Raw genomic sequence first — 23688 nt, forward strand, 5'->3', positions numbered from 1 at the left:
TACAAAAAAAAGGTTAATGGGAACATGAAGGATGGAGCCAATTATTGTCTTTTGCTTAAATCGAAATTCTCCTTCGATTTGAAAAAGGATTAGAACAAATTGTAGATTACAAAGCTGGGATCCAATTGTAATGGCCCCAATGCATGATTTTGTTGGCTAGTAGCATAACATAAAGCTAAAAACTAACGGAGCTACTAATTGCCTGGTAAAACGAGTAACAAACTGTATTTGGCTACTTCTTTACGAGACAAATCGTGATACAAAAAGGCACTTTGGTGCTTGCAAGTTGCATCCATGATTATATAGTCAAATAAGCTGTTACTACTTGCGGGCCGAAAAATAGAACTCTTCGATTCGTAACAAAACTGCTGCACACTTGCACAGCTACAGCAAATGAAAAGGAAAAAAGCTCCAGGACTCGGAGGGTAAATAAGAAAACATAGAAGACTAGGAGATAGGCTGACTGTCTGGAACAATTTCATCATCCTCTGGCGGTGATTGGGACGCTGTAAGTTTAGCCTTCTTGAATGTGCTTGAACTTTTAGCCAATTCAGTCCATTTCAGGTCCTTTATGCCTGAAGTGCTGCTATAGAACAATACACGAAAAGACTCAGATGATGAGAACGAAACACTTCGAAAGAAACAATAATGCTTCTTAGTTTTCAGCAAAGAATCCCCATTACACTTAGAATTTTTTTTCCCTTAAAGAGGCATAATTCCTAACAAACTTACCATGATTTTATCACGCTAGCATTTCCTGTGGAAAAATGCAATGTGTCAGATAAGGAAGTCATAAACTAAAAACTGCAGCAGGTTCCAATAATCCAAGACAGGAATTCTTTTTACAGTTACCGCTTCTTGGCGAGCTCATATCTGCATTGCTTTCCCCATCTGAGTAGCTAGATGACGATGAATAATCTGATGGAGCCTGTGTGCTTGCTTGTGAAACGTCAACTTCATCTTCATCTTCAGAACTTCCACTACTGTCATCCTTGAATATTGTCCTTGGTATAGCTGACAACTTTTTGTTTTTTGAGCTGTTTACAACTTCCCCATGATCAATACCAGAAGCTTTTCCACTGGCCACACGAGTTCGGTTCACACCTGATTGACGCTTGTTACCCATCTTATTTTGGTCAGCTTTATTGTTCGATTTTTTCAAGTTAGGATTTGATACAGAAGTAACTTCTTTCTTTTTTCCTGTACGAGTATTGGTCCCAGAAACCATGGCAACACTGTGCTTTCGAGCTGCTTCAGAAACGGAATTCATCTTACCTGACACATCAGATGATGGAGCTTTAGTCCCAGTTTTAGGAACTTTCTTTGGAACCTTTTTTTCATGCTGAGGCATAACGTCATCACCCTTGGATAGTGATCCTTGTGGTTGTATGGAGCTAGAGTTGCAAGCTACAGTCTTTCCACCAATCCCTTGGTTTTCATTAGACTTAAGTGGACTTTGCAGATCAGAGAATGGACCGCTTGAATGTACATCCAGCTTTTTTCGCTTCTTTTTATCCTTTGGCTTATTATCTACCCTATTAGTTCCAGTCACCTCTTCGGCATGCATTTCGCCAGAAGCAACAACTTCATGCTGTCGTTGGCTAGGCACTAGATGCTTGTCAAAGTTGACTGTATTGCCGTCACAGGAAACTTCCATGTCGTTATCGCCCTCATTAGAACATCCATTTGCAGGATGGTTACCAGTTACGTCAGCGTCAAGAGGCCTCCCATTTGGAACATGTTCTAATGAAAGAGAAGGAACTTTAGACTCAATAGACATGGAATTTGATCGTGCAGGGATCAAATCAGTTTCAATCCCATAATCCTTATCAGATTCCAGAGCATTCCCATTTGATTGCTTAACCGGAGTTGTTTTTTCCAACTTACTGTTCCTGCTTGTGTTATCTACTACCTCTGTTTTGTTATCAGTTGTCAATGCTGGATCCAGAATGCCAATATTTTCCCCTTCTGCTTGCAAATTTAGGAGGTTTTTTGTCATGGCACTTTGTTTCCTCTTAGATTTATTTTTCATATTCTGATTCATACTTTCTGCATTTTCTTGAGGTTTTCCAATTTGCTCCAAGGTCTCGACCTCATTGCCATCAGGTTTATCCGTTTTCCTAACAAAATGAGAACTCTCCGTTTCCTTTTCTGATACATCTTTCACATTTTTCTGAGAAAGATTACTTTCCCCTTTCCTAGTTTTATCACTGGCATGGTCACCATGTACAACTTCATGAGGTCCATCCAAAGAAATTCCAAGCCCAGAACCTGATTTAATCTGAGTTTCTCCAGTGGACCCCTTGGTTTTTCTGGTCTTCCTTTGCTTCTTACTAGGGGTAACAGATCCATCTGCATCCAACAATTGAGATGTCACAATTACATTTGCATCGTTCCCATCTCTTTTATCCTGACTGGGCAACTTATGCTTTTCAGCCGTTGCCAATACAGAATCCTTTCTGTGTGATGATTCTCTCTCCTCTCCAACTCTTTCGGGCCAATCAGTTCCACCTTCACTGGGAACTTTGACAAGAAGGGGAGGATGGCTGTCCAATTTTTCCTGGGCCATAACACTTTTGCTTTCCACATTGCCAGCATCAGTAATATTATTAACATCTACAAAAGAAACAGTATTAATCTCAGAGAAATGGCCTTTTCTTCCCCCCTTCTAAACTAGTTAAAGTTCTTGAAAAACTCAATTAGAATGGGAAAATAATCTACACCAGATCACATATCAGTATATAACAAACACAACTTACCTAGTGACAAGGGTACTTCATCATTTTCCCGCAACTCTTGCTCATTGACAGATGCTATATCATCTTCTCCACCAGAATTTTTATCATTAATTCCTGCAGCAGCAACTTTAGATTTCTCTTCCATAACATCTCTTTCAGAAGGAGCAGCAAGAACTACTTGATTGAGAGAACTTGATGATTTCTTTCTCTTTTTCTTGTTCCTGCTGGAACTGTTGGTCAACAAATCAGAAGATTCAGCAGTTACACCATCTAAGATTGCATTTGCATTTTTCTGTTTGTCCCCTAAAGAGAACTCAGATGCAATATCTGGCTTGGAAGTCTCATTATTAGAATCACAAATCAAGACATTGTTTTCTTTCAGTGAATCCTCAAGACCAGATATGCTTTCAAACTTGCGCTTTTTCTTTGCCGCAGGCTGAGATTGTGAAGCCTCTTCCACTGATGTATTCTTTCTACTCTTGATGTGTTTTCCTGGACCTTCAGTTTCTTTGGATGTATCATTAGTCCCATGAATTCTGGAATCTGACCTGTTATCCATAGTAGAAGCCGAACTCCTGCAAGGTTCTTCCGTGGCATTTTTGTTTTCATTCGTCATATCGCATGAAACATCTCTACTCTGATTGCCTGGTGAAATTTCAGGAGGGATACTATCCGCATGTGACTGTTCTTTACCAAATCCATGAACTGAAGCATCGTTTTCTTTTAAATGCACTGTTTCTTTTTTTCTCTGTTTTATCTTACATTGTCCTTTCTTTACAGAAGGTGAAGCTTTTTCCAAAGAGACATTGCGTTGGACATCACTTCCTTTCCTTGAGCCATCTTCCTTGCGTTCTTGTGTTGTGGGAACTCTGTATCCCTCACTACATAGTCTGTGGTCCTCCTGTATTTCACGTTCTGGCCTATTAATTGTCTCACGAACTGAAGTTGTGCAATGATCATTATCAGAATGTTTGACCCCTATCTCCAAATTTTGTGAAGTTTCTCTAGCAAAATCAACTGAACCATTCTGATCAGCTGTAGTAACTTTCTCTTTAGCACGTTCGTTGCCCTCAAGTAGCAATGGGATCGAATCCTTGAAATTGGACAACCTTTTTCTAGGAACATCAGAAGCATCAGCATACAGAAACCAGTTCTTGTTGACCCCACTGAATGCATTTTTAACAAGCATGGAATCTGATAGGTGATAAAAGCATCCTTTCCGCTTTACCTACCAGGCAAACACACAAGTCGTCCTTATACTAAGGCTATATTTCAGACAATACACAGTTTATTAAGAAGGCACATATATTATACCTTTAGAGCTTCAACTGTGAAATTCCCCATACTAGTAAAGCACGATTGATGTTCATATTCTATTCTCCCTGCACGTCAAATGGATTTACACAATCACTTACAGTAGGAAAAATCACAAACTTCAAGTTCTGATGCTAATAAAATGGAAGATGATGACTGTTTAAGTGAGTAAATCACTTTTTTTTTTTAAACCATAAATCACCCACCTAACTCCTTAGATGATACACAATGCATTCAATTGGGTATTTTGTGCTAACCAGAATAGTATGAGCTTGCCCAGATTACTTACGTGACCGTATTACATTACCATACAATAGTTTCTCCATAAACATTAACACCCAATTTTCCAATTACAAGTATTTCAAAAGCAATATTCTTTTTACACAAAGCAACAAAAGCGAATAAAACTTTTAGCTTTGTAGAATGGGAGCTAAACACCATCAGACTATGAGTGAGAATACAAAGAGAAGGAATGGAATAACATTACTTTTGAGTGCCGAAACGGAGTCGTGGTGGGAGACGGTGACGGCGAGGTGGGTGCCGAGGCTGGTGTCTATGAACACTGTGGCCTCGGAAGCAGAGCCCAAACTCGAGTGCTTCCCCATTGGCCTCCACCGAATAAAACCCAGACACCAGCGAGAGCTGAGAGACTAAGAGAGAGAGAGAGAAAGAGACTCCTGGTGTTCTCGGTTGGTCGCGGCCTGTTTGTCTGCAGGTATTTCAATGGCGGCATGCCATGGGGTGTGCCGCTACAACCAACCAGGTTTTACAAGTTTGTATCAACGAAGAGGAGGGTGCCCAAAGCGCGCAGGGCGTATGTAAGGCTCGCACATGCTTACGGGCCTGGGCCTGTGCGGTGAAATTCCTGTTTTCAGATTTTATTTTGGGCCCAGCCCAAGTTTAATACAAGTCCTCATTTCCTCCTCAACTATTTTGGGCCCCCTTTTTTTTTTCCTATGGTAAATTTGTAATCGAAACAATTTATATATATATATATATATATAACACTATTTTGTTTTGTTTTAATTTTTTCTCATTGCACCTTATTTAAGAGCATTTAGCCATGTAACGAGGTCCTAAGTTTGATTCTACCTTCTGCCAATACCACTTATGTAACAACCCAAACCTAAAATTAATATTTAACTATTAATTTATTAGAGGAAAAGACTAAAATGCCCTTAGAATATTTTATTGAGGAAAAGATTGACTTTTTGACCGAGAAATAATTTGACCGTTTCACTTACACCGTTGCGTAGAGCGCGACGAAACGAGTCCGTAGACACGTATTAGGCTCGAATCAATTATAACGAATAAATTACGGTCAAAATATGCTCAAGGGCAAAATGGTAATTTTGGGAAATCAGGATTTTTCTTAAAAACCCTCGTTTCTCTCTCTCCCGTCGCGATCTCCCCTGTTCTGTCCGATTGGTCCTCTCCTCCCAGCCACCGCCACAGCCACCCGACCCATCGACGGACCGGGACCACCGCATCACTCGCCGACCAGCCTGGCGGTCACCTTCCCACCTTTGCCGCCTCGAACCGTCGGAAAAACCATGATTTCCGACCGGTTTTCAGAGCTTTGGCCAGCGATTTCTCCTCCTCCGGCCACCAATCCGGTCGTGTGAGGTATGAATTTCTAGCTATTTTTCATGATCTAGCTGATGGTTGAGTAGGATTTGAGGAATTTCTAGCGTGAGAGGGTTAATTTCGAACCTAGGGTTCGGCCGGTTTTGAGATCGCGATTTCAGCCGCTTCCGGCCACTTTTTGGGGTAGGTCCCAGAACAAAAGTGGCTCCAAATAGGGTGTTATACCTAGGATAGGAGTCTTGAGCCTAGTTGTTGAGTTTTTTGGCGAGGCGTTATCGCTTAGGACACCCACGCGCTGCCGCGCGCGTGACGGCGCGTGGGCAGATTGGTCGAGACCCCATTCAGTCCCAGAGTGTTCCTTAGGTCGTCATGAGCGTGTAGGAATTCACGGATATTATTTTGGTTACCGTTTGAACCCGAACGGATCTCGCCTAGTATGTGAGTTCCGGGTTCAGCAGGTTTGAGCCGTTGGATCGTTGTTAGGTCCAAGTATGTTAATCTAGACTTTCCCAGGATCGTATCGTATTTGACGAATCATAAAACGGAGTCCCGGATACTCCAGAAATGTCAGCCCTAGAGTGAGGTTTACGATAAAACAAACCGATTCTGAGTCCAGAACACAGAAAGAACTACGTGTGGCTTGATCCCTCGGAAGGGTATGTAGGCACCTACGATTGCGTAGCCACGAGATAGGGCCCCAGAGTTTGTGTTATCGCTTCCAAGACATTTTGGTCATTTACGACCCACGGCACTAGGTGTCAGTGTTGCACAGGATTCGACCCGGATTCCAAAGTGGAATTTGGGTCAGGTCGTTTCAACTTATGTCGAGAAAAAAATAAGTGTTCATCTATTTGACCATTGGTAAAATGTAAATAGCCATTTTTTTTTCATTCAAAGAAGGAAAATATAAATCATAATTAAATTATGTTACTGCATTTTTTGTTCTCCTCAGTCGTTTTGAATTAATGGATCTTTAGAAACGCAACCCCATTTCAAGTTACAAGTTTACAACAACAAAGAGCCATAAAGCACAAACTATGTGGCTATTTCAACGACTGCAGCTCAAGGAATCAACAAGAATAAATAGGGCGATCAGACAAACATCTATCTATTTGCTTTTGGCTTAATTATGTACATGCTGTGCTTTCAACTTATCTCGATTACCACTGTGGTGAAAACGTCTCAAAGTACCCCCAATGCGTGCAAAATCGTCTCACGTTACCCTTTCCGTCAGTTTTTGAAGTTCCGTTCTAACGTTATCGTTCATCTCCCCAAAATTCCGCAATGCAGCTCCTCCCATTTATTACTTGTTCATCGCACCGTTTTTGGGTTGCCATCGCCTCCTCCGCCACCCCAAGCGACGACATGGATATCAAAAGAACCAGACGTTGTCCTCTATCACCTCACATCTCACCGCTGCCAACCGTCGTCTGGATCACCGAAAAAAGCAAGAAATTGGCGGTTTTTACCCAAAATCTCCATTGCTCATTCGGGCGATTCCGAGCACCATTTTCTTCGATCCGGTATGATTTTTCAACCTCTCGAGTTGTTCTTGCTGCTAGTTGTGTTGGTTAGGAGAAATTTCTGAGTTTTGGAGGGTAAATAAGCGATGAACAGTAACAAAGGGAGGGCTACTGCTCGGAATTTTGGGAGATGAGCGAACATTCAACGGAACTTCAAAAAGCGGAAAGGGTAACGTGAGACAGTTTTTGCACGTTGGGAGTACTTTGAGACGCGTTTTCACCACAGTGTAATCGAGATAAGTTGGAAAGCACAAGTGCATATACATAATTAAGCTTTGCTTTTTTTGCAAGGAACTTTAATATAATAAAAAAAAAAAAAAGCAGTTGATCATTAATTAACAAAGACCATGGAATTTTAAAACATTAAACATAAACTGAAGTCTAAGCATACGATCAGCTTTCAGAAAGTCCTAATCCGTTGCACCAAACAGCATTCCCTACCAAGCGGCCCAAACAGAATAACATAAGAATGTTCGGTCATCTATTCTTGCTTCTGGGAATCTTTGAGTTGTCCCCTCTTTCGAATAGCCAGGCAAAATCTCAGGCGCCACGCGTCAACAACAGACTCTGGCAATGAGGATGCCACGGCCCAAAGAAGCGTATGGGGCCAGTAAGGAGTGCAACGAGGTTCATACCCTATCCAGCGCAGAGCTGCCCGGGCATAACCATCAGTTGATGGTACAAAGAAGGAAGATCTCCTGATAGATGCCATCTTTGTTGCCACATACAATGGAACCTGCAAAGACAAACTCCTCAGTTGATGATAAAAAAAACTCAAAGCAAAGTCAATACCAACAATCATCCCAGGTGGCAAGCATCCAATGCTCAACAGATTAGTGGCCAAAATATGGCGATGCGCATATAGAGAGTCAGGGCATAAGGGTATTTAATATCATCTAAACGGAATACTTTTACATATCACACAATCTAGGAAATGTTTAACCACCATTTTCTAACCCCACATATCACTAAACCACAAAGCTCATGGGTATGATCAGAAACCTAGGCAGGCAGGAAGTACAACGCACAGGACTCATCTCAACTATGGACCATGTCAACATTACTAACATACCCTTTTAATGTCATTCACATTCAGAAGTCTTCAATTTGCAATGCATCTATCCTAATTTGTGTTGGCATCAGTTTTCCATTACCAATAACAACTCCATGACAGGTTTTACACTACCTGTGATGCAATCAGATAATATACGAAGTTCAATGCGATACATCAATGGCCTCTGAAAAGGAAAGCAGATATCAAAAAGAATTCTGAAACTACTTAACCATCGACATATAACTACCATGTGGGAGGGCAAATTTTTTGATATCCTCAAGTAAATTTGTGAACTCGATGAAGGCATAAAGAAGAAAACCAAGGAAAGAGAATTTCTACCTAATACTTGGCAAGGAAAGACCAACTGAGGTTGGGAAATGATTGAGTTTTTCATTGCATAATGGTATCCCACTTTGGACAACAACTGGCCAAACTATTTATACTGGGCAACTCCATTGCAACACATGACACAACACTTCTATAGGTTTTTTTTTTTTCAATTGTTTAAGAGTTTGCTCAATTGAGCTTCAATTGTTGACAGTTTACCTAATATTAAGCTCGTGTAAACATGTTTTATTTGCCCAATAAATAGTGCATCAATTACCCAAGACCCTACCAAGTGAGCTAGCTACCATCTTCAATTATAACAATTTGATAATATCAGAAGTAAAAATAATACCTGACACTGAACGTCAATCCCACTTTTCTTGTATTCAACATAGAGGCACCTAGAGAACTGATCAATATACCTGAAAAGAGTCACAACATACAGCCTTTTCAGCAGCTAAACCAATCACCTTGTACTTCCAGCACTTCAAAATGAACAATGAACAAAAATAGATCCAATATATATAGATATATAAAACAGTGAATACAAAAGTGCAAATACTTACGCTTTTGTAGCTGCGTAAACAGCATAGAGAGGATCTGAGGGGATCACAATCGCAGCCCCAGACCCAATATTGACGATAGCGCCTCTCTTCCTCTGAAGCATCCCTGGCAAAACAGCTTGAGTAACTTTTGTAGTGCCTTCAACATTGACCTTTATCAAGTTCTTCAACAGTTCCTCATCCACTTCATGAAAGAACCTAGCGTACGGGTACGATATCCCAGCGTTGTTAACCAAAAGACCCACATCGAATCCTTCAATGGTCTCACGAATGCGCTTAACACCATTGTCAAGGTCACCAGTGAAATCAACCACGACGGTCTTGATCTGGGTTTTGCCGTATTTGGCCAGGATTGAATCTGAGACGTCCTTGAGCTTTTCTGGGTTGCGACCGACCAAGACCAGATTGAGCCCTTTACGAGCCAATTGAAAGGCGAAGGCTTTGCCAATGCCGTCAGTGGGTCCAGTGACGAGAGCCCAAGATCCATACTTTTTGAGATTCTTAGCAGGTCTGAGGAAATTGACATAGACCCATTGGAGGAAAGCTAAAGAGATCCTGAGAACAGAGAGAGAACCCAGAGTGAAAAGCACAACGAGCCAGAAAGGCTGAGTCTTGAGGTGCTCCAGGAGACAAAAACCCATGTTCGTTTAGAAGGGTTTTGCTTGGAATCTGAAACGAAAATGGTGAACCCAAAGGTTGGGTTTGGCTCAGAAATAGAAGAAGAGGGGAGGGAGTGGCGTGAAGTAAAGGATGGAATTTAATTTATAGAAGCGTCTGAAATTGATAGAAAGAAGAGTTGGATGAAGTAGATGAGCGGAAAACCACCACATTTAACTAACTCTGTTCCCGGGGCGAGAAAAGGGACTACATTTAATTATTTTTTGTTCGCATTAGGAGAAGAAAAAGATGAAGGAAATTTCCCTCCTCCATCAGGCCATCCCCAATGCTGACTCTATTTAGGGCTCAACCACCATACGGCCCATAAATACAAATTTATAAGGCTCCCATAAATACAAATTTCAAAGGAGGTCTAAATGAGACTATTAAGTAAGGCATTCTCCAACCCATTCGGTCATAAACCCAAATTTTTCCTTTCTAAAAGGAAACTATTTAAGTTTTCCCAAACTCAAACTGTTTTTTCCCCAACTCTTTAGACTCAAATTTTAAGTCTACAATTTTATTAAATTATTTAAGAATAGTTTAAGTCTAACTATTTTTCTTTTAATCTTTTAGATAACTTCATAATTTAATTTTTTTAAAACAATTTGACCTAAAAAAAAATGAAATTCTATAAATATAATTTTATTTGAGAAATAGGTGTGTATTTATAGAGTTTGGAGTTAGTTTTGGGGATAGATATGATTTAGATTCATTTAAAATATTATTTTAACCGTTGAATTTTTTTTTTTAACAGTAAAAATAACTTGGATTTAATATGGATAATTGATTTGGGTTATTGTTGGAACAAAAAAAAAGGTTAAAAAAGAAGTGTTGCGACACCAGCATGCAATAGCTTCTGCAGCACCAATAATGCGACACATGGCGCCCCATTGATTCCTCCTTGCACATGGGTTGCATTAGCCTTGAGTGGGCTACACCAAAAAGTTTTCTTGCTTAGACTGGTATTTGCCCCAAGTTTGGATTTTGTCAAATTTTAGCTCCTTACTTTTCTTGAGTTGGGAGATAAATTAGGCTAAAATTTATGATATTTTGGGTTTGGCCTCATGGGTTGGAGATGACATAATAAAAATGAAAATGACTTAGCAAAGAACCCATTGGTATAGTGGTATAGAACAATTGCTCCCCTTTGAAAGATCATAGATTTGAGTTTTAGCATCCGTATAATGTGTGTAGATTTAATATATCATCGCACATCTCAATAGAAAAGGTCCTCAAAAAGAATAAATGAAGATGGCTTATTGATGACAAATTTGACCCAAGAATAAAAGTTACTACAAAATGGTGGGGTGACTCCAAACAAACCTTGTTATAGGTGTTATAAATCCTCATTATTTTGGTTTATAAAGTCTTCATAAATGTCGTTATATTTAAAGATAATAATTTTAGAGGCAGCTTGGAGGGACCCTTATTTATGAAAATTTTGATTATGCAGCACCACGCACCTACCAATGGAGATTTCTTCAAATGTTGCAGGTGGAAGACGGTTCTAGAGGGTAAACTAAACGAAACTCAGGCCTTTATTATATATGTATGAAAATGTAATTGCAATTTGGCCAACAGTTTGAATTACTTGCTGAATCTATAGATTTTTGCTTAAGTGTCCACACTTTTTGTTTGTGCAAATAATCTCACGGGAGAATATTCGCTTCTAGATCCTTCAACCTTCGATCTTCCTTCTCTCTCTTCCTCGATTCCTGTAAAACAGATTGGAGTAATAGACCACACCCGGGGTGTTGGCCAAAGGCCCTCCGATGCCTAAGTTAGTTCGAGTGTTTGTAGGAAAACAATAGCTAAGCAAAGGGTACGGAGTAGTGTTTATGTAGGGTGTGAACCGGGCGGCCGGAGCCGTGTGTGGTGGCCGGAGCCGTGTGGAGAAAATATGGAGAGTGGAGAGGGAGAAAGAGAGAGCTTCGGGTATTTTTCTCGGGTATTAGGAGTAGGTTTAGATGTACCTTGAATGATGAATGAAGTCATCTATTTATAGGAGCCTCGGGGCTAGGGTTTCGTAGAGAATATGCTGAGTTTATTCTCTACCCAAATTCGTAGGGATCGAGTCGGACTAAGATAATATCTAATTAAATGATATTATCTCTTTTTATGGAGATAATATATGAGATAATGACATTATCTTCTCTTTATTAGGATAATATCTTAATTAATGATATTATCTTATTAAATAAAGATAATATCATGTTAATTAAGATATTTATCCCAATTAATTAATTGGCCAGATAAACTGTTCAATTAATTAATTAAAAGAGATAATCTTCTTTCCACGTGGCGAGCTGTGATTGGAGACGAAAATATCTGCTCCACAAATGCCCTCACTTCATGGCGCTTGTGTGGCATGTAGGAGATGAAATTATTTTTTCGGCCTCCAACCGTCTGGGCTTTTTGTAGATAGAATTACTAATTGGCGTAGGCTTCTGATGTTCTTGGAGTTGGATTCCCAATAGGAATGAGCTTGCGATTCCTTCTTGACCTGAGTTGTCCAACTTATACAAATACAGGGCTTCTCTTCACTCTTTCTTACATTGCAAACTTAACTTCTCTACTTTCTAGCTTGAGAAAGATCTTGGAGAATTTTGTACTGCTTGTCGAAGAGAGGAGTTGCCGTGCATCCCAAAGTAAGTCGAGCACGTAAATTTTTCTTCGCTTCTCTTTTTCAAGGCGAGGACCAGTTGGGTGGGACTAGGCTGGTTGTCGCCGTGATCGGGCGGCCAAAGACGATTGGTCGGCGGTGACACGGCGGCCGAGCGACGATCGGAGAAAGTTGGTGGACTGCCCCCTGCTAAGGATGTCGATAGATGGAAGCAGGATGGTTCGAACCTTGATGATCTGCCTGCTGGACATGAGGAGTGTTTTGCTAAACTCCCCTAAAAGAGGAAGGCTGATGTCAAGTCTTCAAGAGCTCAAGCCTGATGAGTTTGGAGATCGTGATATGCTCCGTAAAGTAGTCTGTGCGCGATCTAGCTCACTTGTTGAGAGGCAAAGAGATGCGGATGCTCCTTTTTGAAATTTGAGTCGTTTGTACTAGTCGAAGATTGGAAGTCGATCTGGGCAGTCTGCTCATCCATCCAACCATCATGTTTCAACTGTTGAGTCACGAGCAATCAAGCGTGGAGTTGATTCGACGTCGCAAATTCCTTTGGAAGTGAGGTTGGCGGAGGCTAGGAAAGCAAGAGAGTCATCTGCCCGAACGAAAGGTCCTTCTGCAACTTCAGCGGCTGATCCAAAGGTTGAAAAATCTAGCCTGCAGGGGATGCAGCGTGTCCGATGCTAAAGACGCAATTTCTATCAAGTCCATCCTCTTGTGCAGAGCTGGTTGACCAAATCCATCAGTGGCGATCTTGGTGCTTTCTCAAGTCTTTCTTTGGAAAAACAAAGGAAGCAACATTTCTTCTCCTTCAAAAAGGAGGTGGGGGCAGACGTTGAGGATCGGCAGGTGGAGTGAGAGTGTGGTGATCGACATGACGAAGTGGCTGCAGATCGGGATCTCTGGCGTCTCGGAATAGATGAAGACTTCTTTATCTCTTTTTAGCTTTTGTAGTCTGCTTTCTCATTTAGAGTAATTGGTCTTGCCTGATCGTCTTCTTTTTGTTGAACTTTGGCCGCTTGGTCACTTTACTAAGGAAATTTCAGTTATTTTTTCAACTTCAATTTGCATAGTGTCTTGTGAACGCTTGAGTGCTTCGGTTGAGGCATGTTTTGCCTACGTCGGGGACGTGTCAATGAGGGTGGCCCGTTTGGCCTATGTCCGGAGACGTGTCGATGAGAGTGACCCGTTTGGCCTACGTCCGGAGACGTGTCGATGAAAGTGACCCGTTTGGCCTACGTCCGAAGACGTGTCGATGTGTGTGACCCGTTTGGTCTACGCCCGAGACATGTCGGATAGTGGCTCGCTTGGCCTACGCGAGACGTGTCGATGTGTGACCCGTTTGGCCTCGTCCCGAGACGTGTCGATAATAGTGGCCCGTTTGACCTACGCCCGGGGCGTGTCGATGTGTGACCCGTTTGGCCTACGTCCGGAGGCGTGTCGATAAGTGTGGCCTGTTTGGCCTACGCCCGAGACGCGATGTCGATGAGTGACCCGTTTGGCCTACGCAGAGACGTGTCGGCGAAAGTGACCCGTTTGGCCTACGCCCAAGACGTGTCGATGTGTGTGACCCGTTTGGTCTACGCCCGAGACATGTCGATGCGATAGTGGCCCGTTGGCCTACGTGCGGGACGTGTCAATGATAGTGGCCCGTTGGCCTACATCCGAGACGTGTCGATGTGTGACCCGCTTGGCCTACGTCCGGAGAGTGTCGGCGATAGTGGCCCGTTTGACCTACGTCCCGGGACGTGGTCGGTGTATGCGATCCTTTTAGCCTACGCCCGAGGCGTGTCGATGAGTGTGGCCCGCTTGGCCTACGCCCGAGACGTGTCGGCGAGAGTGACCCGTTTGGCCTACGCCGAAGACGTGTCGATGATAGTGGCTCGTTTGGCCTACGCCCGGGGACGTGTCGGCGTGTATGACCTTTGGCCTACGCCCGAGACGTGTCGATGTGTGTGGCCCGTTTGGCCTACGCCCGAGACGTGTCGATGATGGTGACCCGTTTGGCCTACGCCCAAGACGTGTCGGTGTATGACCCGTTTGGCCTACGCCCGGAGACGTGTCGATGTGTGTGGCTCGTTTGGCCTACGCCCGAGACGTGTCGGATGGTGACCCGTTTGGCCTACGCCCAAGACGTGTCGATGTGTGACCCGTTTGGCCTACGCCCGAGACGTGTCGATGCGATAGTTGCTCGTTTGGCCTACGTCGGGGACGTGTCAATGATAGTGGCCCGTGCTTGGCCTACGTCCGGGACGTGTCGATGTGTATGACCCGCTTGGCCTACGCCCGAGACGTGTCGATGTGTGTGGCCCGTTTGGCCTACGTCCCGAGACGTGTCGATGATGGTGACCCGTTTGGCCTACGCCCAAGACGTGTCGATGTGTATGACCTTTGGCCTACGTCCGAGACGTGTCGATGTGTGTGGCTCGTTTGGCCTACGTCCGGAGACGTGTCGATGATGGTGACCCGTTTGGCCTACGTCCGAAGACGTGTCGATGAGTCCATGAGTAACATCAAAAGTAACTTGTCTTCAATGAAGGTGAGGAAGGCTTGGTCGCCTTTAGAGTCGAGCTGATAGGTGAAGAGCTTCATGGATAGTACCCTTGGAGGTGATGGGTATTTAATTGTCTTAGAACTTCCTTCCATTGAAAGATGATGAAAGGTTCGTCTTCCACAACTTGGTAGCTAGTGACGGCTTAAGAGACGGAAGTCGCCTGCTTGATCTTTCTCTTTTGCCCCCTGGTGGTCAGTTCGGGCTTTTGGAGTCGGCTAGGATCGTGTTGATCCATATGACCTTTTCGTTGAGGTTCATCGTTAGCGCGTCACAATCCTTGATTTGCTGGATAGCCCTCCTTGCGATGAATTCGTGCAATGGCCATCTCTGACTAGATCTTCAAGGTGCCTTTCCAGGCGAAACAGCTTGTGTAATGACCATGCCCTTCATGTAATGTGCAGTATCTACTGGTATCCTTCTTGGTTGGGTTTCTTTAAAGGCGATGGTTTCTTCAACCAAGGCATGTCTTTTACTTGGGCCAAGATCTGTGTATCGGGATAGTGAACTTGGTGTAGCTCTCCATGCGTAAGCACCTCCGAGGCTGTGATCTACGCTTGCCGTTCTCTTGGCTTGCTCGCACCTACTTGATCGCCTTCTTCGTGGCGATCCGGTCGTCGTCCCATAATGCGAGCGCTCGCTATAGCGAAGACTTCTACCAGTGTTTGGCGAGGATAGATGGTCACTCGCGACACTCACATTCGATTAGCAACCCTCTTGAAGGCAGAGGACGCAATTTGGTCATCACATCCTACAATGTTTGCCCTCTCCGCTTTGAACCTCTTGATGTAGTCTCGCAGGGATTCAATGGACTTCTTGTGCAGGTTGAACAGATGGTCTGGATTCTTCTTGATCGTCCGATAAGAAGTGTATTCTTTAGTGAAGACATAGGCAAGCTCCTTGAAACTGTTGATCGACCCAGATGGCAGGGTGTGGAACCAGTCCCCGGTGTTCCTCGCAAGGTCATTGCGAACGCCTTGCACATCAGTGCATCGTCGGCCTTGTGGAGGATCATGACACTTTTGAAGTATTTTAGGTGGCTCTCGGGATCGGAATCTCCCTTGAAATGCGTAAACGAAGCGAGAATCGCCGGAGGAGCACGCTCGATTTCGTGGGTGAAAGGAGTAGAGATCGCTGGTCCATCTCCTTACGTAGTGCATCCTCGAGGTTCCCGCTAGTCTTTAAGTCTCGAAGTCGGTCATTCACAAGCTTCTCAACGTCTTCCGCGCGCATTGCTGGTCGATCACGTTGGCGACTTTTGCGATTCGGGCGACGCATTGACCTCCTCGTTGGTCCGCGCGGGTCGGTCCTCTCCGTCCGCGCGCCTAGGAGGCGTGTTGGTGGATCGCGCTATGCGAGGAATTTTCTGCGGCTTGACGGCGATCGGAGTGTCTCTCTTCACAATCCTCATTGCGATGGTTACCGGGTTGACCTCCCGGGGCCTAGCCTTCGTGAATATTTCTTGAGTGGGCCGGCGCCTATCTTCACGATCCTCATTGCGGTGATTGTCGGCTTGATCTCCCCGAGCCTAGCCTTTGAAGCACATTTCCTGCGGGCCCAGCGAGCACGGACGCAAGTCGTGGGCCGAGCCTTTCGCGACGTTGCTTTGCGTGTGGCTTGCAAATGCTTGCGACATGTCGGCAAGCCGATCACGTGGTTGTACATCGCTTTGTCCGCCGCTCCGCTCGACCCGCTTGGTGCCCGTTGAACGCCACCGATGCGTTCGTCTATTCTTCTCTCTTCGCCGGTTGTCCAAGGCCAAGATTTTGAGCCATGCTTATTTGATTAATGAGCTGCCTCATAAGAGCATTTTGGTCGTCCATTCTCTGAGCTAGCTGGTCGACTTTCAGGTTGAGATCCGCTTGACTTTGTGGATCGGGAGGAGAGAAGCGTGTGGAGCCCAATGGCACATGGCCTAGGGTTTCATTGGACGTGTACCCAAAAGCGTGCGTCGAGCGTGGAGGCAATGGAGGGAACGCTTGAAGTTGCTCCAAGACCGGGCCTAAATCGGTGGTGGTAACGAGCCCACCTTGATGGGAGGGTCCACCATGTTCGGCGGCAGTGCCACGGAGGTTGCTAGATCCGGTTGCGGGTCCGGTAGGTGGCACGGTGGCGAGAGGTGGTGGTGCCACCATGTCGATCGCGGGATCGTGGGTGGAATGGCTTTGGGCCATCTCGGATCGAGCCGCGGCGGTTTTGCTCCTAGTGCGTTTGCTTCCAACCATGGTTGTTTGGAAGGCTTCGGAGGATTGGAAAATAGGAGGAACGGATTCCTTGAGCACGCGTTGAGTATAACTCGTGCTCTCAATGAAAGCACCAAATGTTTGTGCAAATAATCTCACGGGAGAATATTCGCTTCTAGATCCTTCAACCTTCGATCTTCCTTCTCTCTCTTCCTCGATTCCTGTAAAACAGATTGAGTAATAGACCACACCCGGGTGTTGGCCAAAGGCCCTCCGATGCCTAAGTTAGTTCGAGTGTTTGTAGGAAAACAATAGCTAAGCAAAGGGTACGGAGTAGTGTTTATGTAGGGTGTGAACCGGGCGGCCGGAGCCGTGTGTGGTGGCCGGAGCCGTGTGGAGAAAATATGGAGAGTGGAGAGGGAGAAAGAGAGAGCTTCGGGTATTTTTCTCGGGTATTAGGAGTAGGTTTAGATGTACCTTGAATGATGAATGAAGTCATCTATTTATAGGAGCCTCGGGGCTAGGGTTTCGTAGAGAATATGCTGAGTTTATTCTCTACCCAAATTCGTAGGGATCGAGTCGGACTAAGATAATATCTAATTAAATGATATTATCTCTTTTTATGGAGATAATATATGAGATAATGACATTATCTTCTCTTTATTAGGATAATATCTTAATTAATGATATTATCTTATTAAATAAAGATAATATCATGTTAATTAAGATATTTATCCCAATTAATTAATTGGCCAGATAAACTGGTTCAATTAATTAATTAAAAGAGATAATCTTCTTTTCCACGTGGCGAGCTGTGATTGGAGACGAAAATATCTGCTCCCACACTTTTCATTCATTACATTGGTATTATTAAAATTATTTTAGGGAGATTCTCTATTATACATAATATAGAGGTCCAAATTATAAAAAAATCCTATATGAAATAGACTTTAGAAACACACCCAAAGCCCATTTACAACATAACAAAAAGGTTTTTAATTTCATTTAAATTACAAAACTATAATTTATTTCTTAAAACAAACCCAACCTCAAAACCGCATAAAAAAAACCCAAAACACTTAATAGGGAATCAAAGTAATTTAATAATCAAAATTAAATTTAATAGAGCCAGCTGTCATTTTTTTAGTTTGTTTATAGTTTGTTTATAAAAATTAAATATCTCATTATGGTAAAAGCCCTCTAGATCGTTCCAGCTTTATGATTGACTCAGATCAATGGGTATTGTTATTGGAATAGCTCCCTTTATGCCCCTTTGTACTCTTTATTTCCATTTATCTAATAAATTTCTGTTGTCTTTTTATAGAAAAATAAACTTATTTTAACGTGCCATCAATCTATGCCCTGGTTGAGAAGTAAGGCCAAATTAAAGTTAGTTGACGGACCACACAACCAGACCAGCTGCATAGTTTGGCTACTCTCTGCAAACAGAGACTAAGCTTAGATTGGCTCATCATCATTCGATAGTTCCAAGTTCCGATAGGAACGAGACACAACACAACACACAACCAAAAACGAATACATTAGTTGTAAATTTATTCATCCAGAAAAAGTAATATCTAGTTGAGCACAATTTCAATGCTGCATCAAATGCAACTCATAAATTTTTCTGTTGCTGGCTACATTTGTTTACTTTTGTTCTGTGCCTCCTTCAATTGGCCTCTCCTTCGCATCCCAACGAAGTACCTAAGGATGATGGCATTCAATAACACATCAGGCAAAACATGTATTATGAGCCACTGCACAGAGTGACCCCAATAGGGTGTGCACAGATGCTCATAGCCAATCCATCTCATGCTTGCTTTGCTGTACATCTCTGGTGATGCAACGAAGAAGGAAGATGGCTTTAACTTTGTCATCTTTGTTGCCACCAACATAGGAATCTGCATTAAGCATAGGCAGGAGGGTAAGACTAATATTTATGTAGGAGCAGCATGAACAACCTTCTTCATACAGAGATGGCACTTTTTCCCCAAATGATGGACTTAAGTTTCCCATGAAATTTCCAAATTGGAAGACAAAATATATGTCTATTTGGATATAAACAAATGAAAACACCCAATTATTCATGTCAAAAGGATCCAGGGGGAAGAATGAGAACCTGACACTGAACGTCAATTCCATGCTTCTTGTATTCCAAACTAATGGATTTTGAGAACATTGAAATGTACCTGCCAATGCCATAACTCAATATATGAAGTAAGTGACAACTTACGATATGCAGGGAACATCATAATTAGTTAGGACCCCATTTGAAGGTGCTAAGATGAATTGGGTTTCCCAAGAGGGCCAAGACAGATCATATGGTAACTCATTAACTCCCATCTTTTGTCATAATGTTTAATTTCTCCCAAAACTTTAAGGGCTTCAAATTAATCAAACTGGTGTAATATATAGAATGCATTTGAGAGGTTCGTTCTCCAACCAAAACAAATGAAGCAAAATATGAAACAAAGATCTAAGAAAACTCACGCTTTGGAGGCAGCATAAACAGTGTAAAGAGGGTAAGAAGGGAGGATCTCAGAGGAAGCAGAGCCAACGTTGACAATTGCTCCTTTCTTCTTCTTAAGCATAATTGGAAGCACTGCCTTAGTCACCCAAGTGGCCCCCTCTATGTTCACCTTCATAGTGCTCTCCATCAGCTCCAAATCAACCTCATGAAAGAACCTTGCATAAGGGTAAGCCACCCCTGCATTATTAATCAAAATGCCAACATCAAGGCCTTTTATTCCTTCCTCTATGGCATTTCCTATCTCCTCCCCACTGAACTTGGCCAAGTCAATGACAATGTTCTTAATCTGAATTTGCCCACCATATTTTTCATGTAATTCAGTGGAGGTAACTTCAAGCTTTGAAGGGTTTCGACCAACCAAGACAAGGTTAAGGCCCTTTGAAGCCATTTCAAAGGCAAGGGCTTTTCCAATTTCATCAGTGGAGCCAGTGATGAGAGCCCATGAGCCATAGTCCTTGAAATTCTTTGGGGGTCTCAGAAACACGACCCATACCCATCTGAGAAAACTTATGATGGGTTTACAAAGAGAGATAAAGCCTACAGTGCTTGTTGCCACTACGAAAATTTCTTGGAATTCCATCGCCAGAGTTTCAGTGGAGAAATTGGTAGGGTTTGGTTTACCAGTACGAGAAGTTCCAGCAGGCAACCCCTTGCCCGGGCAAGGGGGGGCCTAGGCCCAAAAAGTGTTTCCAGCGGGCAACTGCAGCCAGGGCAGTTGGTGAGCTCCACACGCCTGGCCCAAAGACAAGAATAGCGTGGGTTGTTGTCTAACGTCAGCAACAAATTTTTTTTAAAAAAACATCGAAAAAATAAAATAAAATTTCAGAATTTTTTAAAAATAAATACTTAGTCATATTTTTCACTTCCCACACTAAAATTCTATATAAATTTCTTTTCTCATATCTCATGTGAATGGTAGTTGCCTTTAAGTTGCTATGGCAATAAATGGAAACACCACAAGCCTTTTGCAAGAATTATCACTATTTACGTAAATAATAATAACCCTTAACTTGCTTTTGTCCTTTTCCATAGTAAATGAGTGGAAGAGTCATGAGCAACAATAATTAAAGAAGGCAAGGAGAAGGAGTCTCAAACCCAAGAAAAAGAAAAAGGAAAAAAGAAAAATCTAATGGTGAAAAGTGAACTTGTAACGTGTGTCAGATGCCATATGGGGCTATGCCAAATGAATAGTTCAAAAGATTCCCCAATTAAATGATGCCAAATTATTATTAGTATATTTTGGTTTGCACCTTGGGGCAAGTAATGAAGTCCATCTAGTTTTAAAATTTGAAAATTTTATATTACAATTGTATACTATTGAATTTAAGGACAATTACATAATCTTGTGAAATTTTTAATGAGATTATGGTACATGCAATGCAAGGTAGAAATTTAGGCGAGTATCTCTACACTAAATGGGCGTTATTAGTCGTATCGATTAATAGAGTTGCCTATCCATTTGTTTGCTAATTTTTGTTGAGAAAATTGAGAAAATAAAGTCATTATCTTTGAATTTATTTATTTAAAACAATGATATTAATTATTATGCATCTAAGAAAGACAATTGACATATTACCCATACATACATAATCTTGTGAATTTTTTAATGAGCTAAGAGTACATACAATGCAAGGTAGAGAATTAGGTGAGTATCTCTACACTAAATGGGTGTTATTAGTCGTATCAGCTAATAGAGTTGCCTACCCATTTATTTGCTAATTTTTGTTGAGAAAATTGAGGAAATAAAGTCATTGTCTTTGAATTTGTTTATTTAAAACAACGATATTAATTATTATGCATCTAAGAAAGACAATTGATATTACCTATACATACATAATCTTGTGAAATTTTTAATAAGATTAGGGTACATGCAATGCAAGGTAGAGAATTAGACGAGTATCTTTACACTAAATGGGCGTTATTAGTTGTATCGGCTAGCAGAGTTACCTACCCACTTATTTGCTAATTTTTGTTGAGAAAATCGAGGAAATAAAGTCATTGTCTTTGAACTTGTTTATTTAAAACAACGATATTAATTATTATGCATCTAAGAAAGACAATTGACATATTATCCATACAACAGGGATTTTCATGGTGCCATATTGTTCTTGTGCAAGTTTTTCAATTGGCCTCTCTTTCTGATCCTCTGAGAGTACCAAAAAATGAATGCACTCAATACGACGTCGGGCAACGGATGTGTTAGGAGGCACTGCAGAGAATGGCCCCAGTAGGGCGAACATTGATGCTCATAACCAATCCATCGTATGCTTGCTTTGCTATACGTCTCTGGCGTTGGGACGAACAAGGGATACGCCTTGGTCCTTGACAACCTTGTCGACACGAACATAGGAATCTGCATTAATTAATTAATTAATTAATTATAAGCAACATCTACATAATTCATATGAAAAAAAGCAGCCATTTTTATTAATTTCAAAGAAGAAGAAAAAGAATGAGAACCTGGCACTGAATGTCAATTCCATGCTGCTTGTATTCCAAACTTATGCTTCTTGAGAACATTGAAAGGTACCTATATAATATCATAACTCATAAATTCATGATATATGCAGTTACACCTACCATTCAAACTTTGAATTTCAAAGTGTCAAGATTATTTCGGCTTTTGTTATGAAATTCGGATCCTTTGTATGGATTTTCTAATAAATACAAGAATGAGATTTCAAATTTAAGACGTACGAAGTACATTACTTTGATTAACTATGACTTAATTTATGTCTAAATATTTCATGACTTTGGAAATGTACATCTATGATGTGACGCGACGTGAATATTCCCTAACAAATTTTTGATAAAATTCTTTTTTCGTGTTGACAAAAAACAAAAGAAGAATTTCTTCGTTAAAAAAAAAACAAAAAACAAAAGAAGAAGACTTTTTTCGTTTTGAGAAACTTGTTGCGTATGGAAGTAAAAATGCAAAACCTTCAATCCCACACGGCTACAAGACATAGAATGCACTAAAGACATTCAAGATTCAACCACAAAATTACTGCAAATTATGAAACAAAATGAAAGGCTTAATCAAGAAATTAACTCACGCTTTGGAAGCAGCATAATTAGTGTAGAGAGGAAAAGAAGGGATGGCAGAGGAACCAGAGCCAGAGCCAATATTGACAATAGCTCCCTTCTTCTTCTTGAGCATACTTGGAAGCACTACCCAAGTGATCCACGTGGCAGCCTCCATGTTCACCTTAATGCTATCCATCAGCTCCAAATCGTCAACCTCATGAAAAAACTTTCCATAAGAGTAAGCCACTCCTGCATTGTTAACCAAAACACCAACATCAAGCCCTTTTATTTCCTCCTCTATGGCTTTAGCTATCTCCTCCCCACTGAGTTTGGCCAAGTCCATGACAATTTTCTTGATCTCAACTCGTTCACCAAATCTTTCATGTATTTCGTTGGCGGTAGCTTCAAGCTTTGAAGCGTTTCGATCAAGCAGCACTAGGTTAAGACCCTTTGCAGCCATTTCAAAGGCAAGGGCTCTGCCAATTCCATCAGCTGCGCCAGTGATGAGAGCCCATGATCCATACTCCTTGAGATTCTTGGGGGGTCTCAGAAACATGACCCAAACCCATCTGAGAAAATTGATGGAGGTTTTGCAAAGAGAGATGAAGCCTATAGTGGTTGCTACCACTGTGAAAAGTTCTTGGAATTCCATTGATATATAATCTTATAGATATATTCAATCGGGTGTTTATATATAAAATTTGGAGACTAGGATGAGAAAGTTGAAGTAGGATCCTGTAATTAAGTTTGATGGTGAGAGGAGAGCAAAAGAACAGTATGGGATAATGAAAATAAATACCTATACAACAACCTACAGCGAAATAATTAAATAACAACCGACACCAAAATAATTAAATATCAGTCACCAAAAATGAAAAGAAAAAAATCTCATGGTTTTAATTTTGTTCATATCTGAGTTCAACCTAAACTCTCTAGTTTATTTCCACCAAGACCGTAATTTCATCATCCACACCACACCATGCCATAGATCGGTAATCAGTATGATGTGGTAAC

The 23688-nt window shown here is 41.9% G+C and overlaps 4 protein-coding genes across 5 annotated transcripts; all 4 read right to left on the reverse strand.

The window, feature by feature from the left end:
- Positions 1-206: 206 nt before the first annotated feature.
- LOC103321935 (uncharacterized) lies at positions 207-4836 on the reverse strand. Of its 2 annotated transcripts, none has more exons than XM_016791378.2 (6): positions 4540-4836; positions 4053-4120; positions 2760-3966; positions 853-2616; positions 733-757; positions 207-583 (listed from the first exon to the last, which is right to left on the reverse strand). In XM_016791378.2, the coding sequence occupies exons 1-6, from the start codon at positions 4655-4657 to the stop codon at positions 448-450; spliced, it is 3318 nt and encodes a 1105-aa protein (XP_016646864.2). In that variant the 5' UTR covers positions 4658-4836; the 3' UTR covers positions 207-447. The 2 variants fall into 2 exon arrangements, with proteins under 2 accessions (XP_016646864.2, XP_008222008.2); XM_008223786.3 differs by having other exon boundaries at positions 207-586.
- A 2600-nt stretch (positions 4837-7436) lies between these two features.
- Positions 7437-10040, reverse strand: LOC103321886 (very-long-chain 3-oxoacyl-CoA reductase 1-like). Its single transcript, XM_008223741.2, has 3 exons — positions 9110-10040; positions 8896-8965; positions 7437-7898 (listed from the first exon to the last, which is right to left on the reverse strand). The coding sequence occupies exons 1-3, from the start codon at positions 9745-9747 to the stop codon at positions 7644-7646; spliced, it is 963 nt and encodes a 320-aa protein (XP_008221963.2). The 5' UTR covers positions 9748-10040; the 3' UTR covers positions 7437-7643.
- Positions 10041-18645: 8605 nt separating this feature from the next.
- LOC103321887 (very-long-chain 3-oxoacyl-CoA reductase 1-like) lies at positions 18646-20324 on the reverse strand. The gene is made up of 3 exons (XM_008223742.3): positions 19608-20324; positions 19237-19306; positions 18646-19018 (listed from the first exon to the last, which is right to left on the reverse strand). Exons 1-3 carry the CDS (start codon positions 20225-20227, stop codon positions 18755-18757), a joined length of 954 nt encoding a protein of 317 aa, XP_008221964.2. The 5' UTR covers positions 20228-20324; the 3' UTR covers positions 18646-18754.
- Positions 20325-21657: 1333 nt separating this feature from the next.
- LOC103321888 (very-long-chain 3-oxoacyl-CoA reductase 1-like) lies at positions 21658-23453 on the reverse strand. The gene is made up of 3 exons (XM_008223743.2): positions 22704-23453; positions 22108-22177; positions 21658-22000 (listed from the first exon to the last, which is right to left on the reverse strand). The coding sequence occupies exons 1-3, from the start codon at positions 23324-23326 to the stop codon at positions 21737-21739; spliced, it is 957 nt and encodes a 318-aa protein (XP_008221965.2). The 5' UTR covers positions 23327-23453; the 3' UTR covers positions 21658-21736.
- Between the last annotated feature and the right edge of the window lie 235 nt (positions 23454-23688).

The sequence above is a fragment of the Prunus mume genome, linkage group LG2 (assembly GCF_029339155.1).
Source record: "Prunus mume cultivar Tortuosa linkage group LG2, ASM2933915v1, whole genome shotgun sequence".
NCBI lineage: Eukaryota > Viridiplantae > Streptophyta > Magnoliopsida > Rosales > Rosaceae > Prunus > Prunus mume.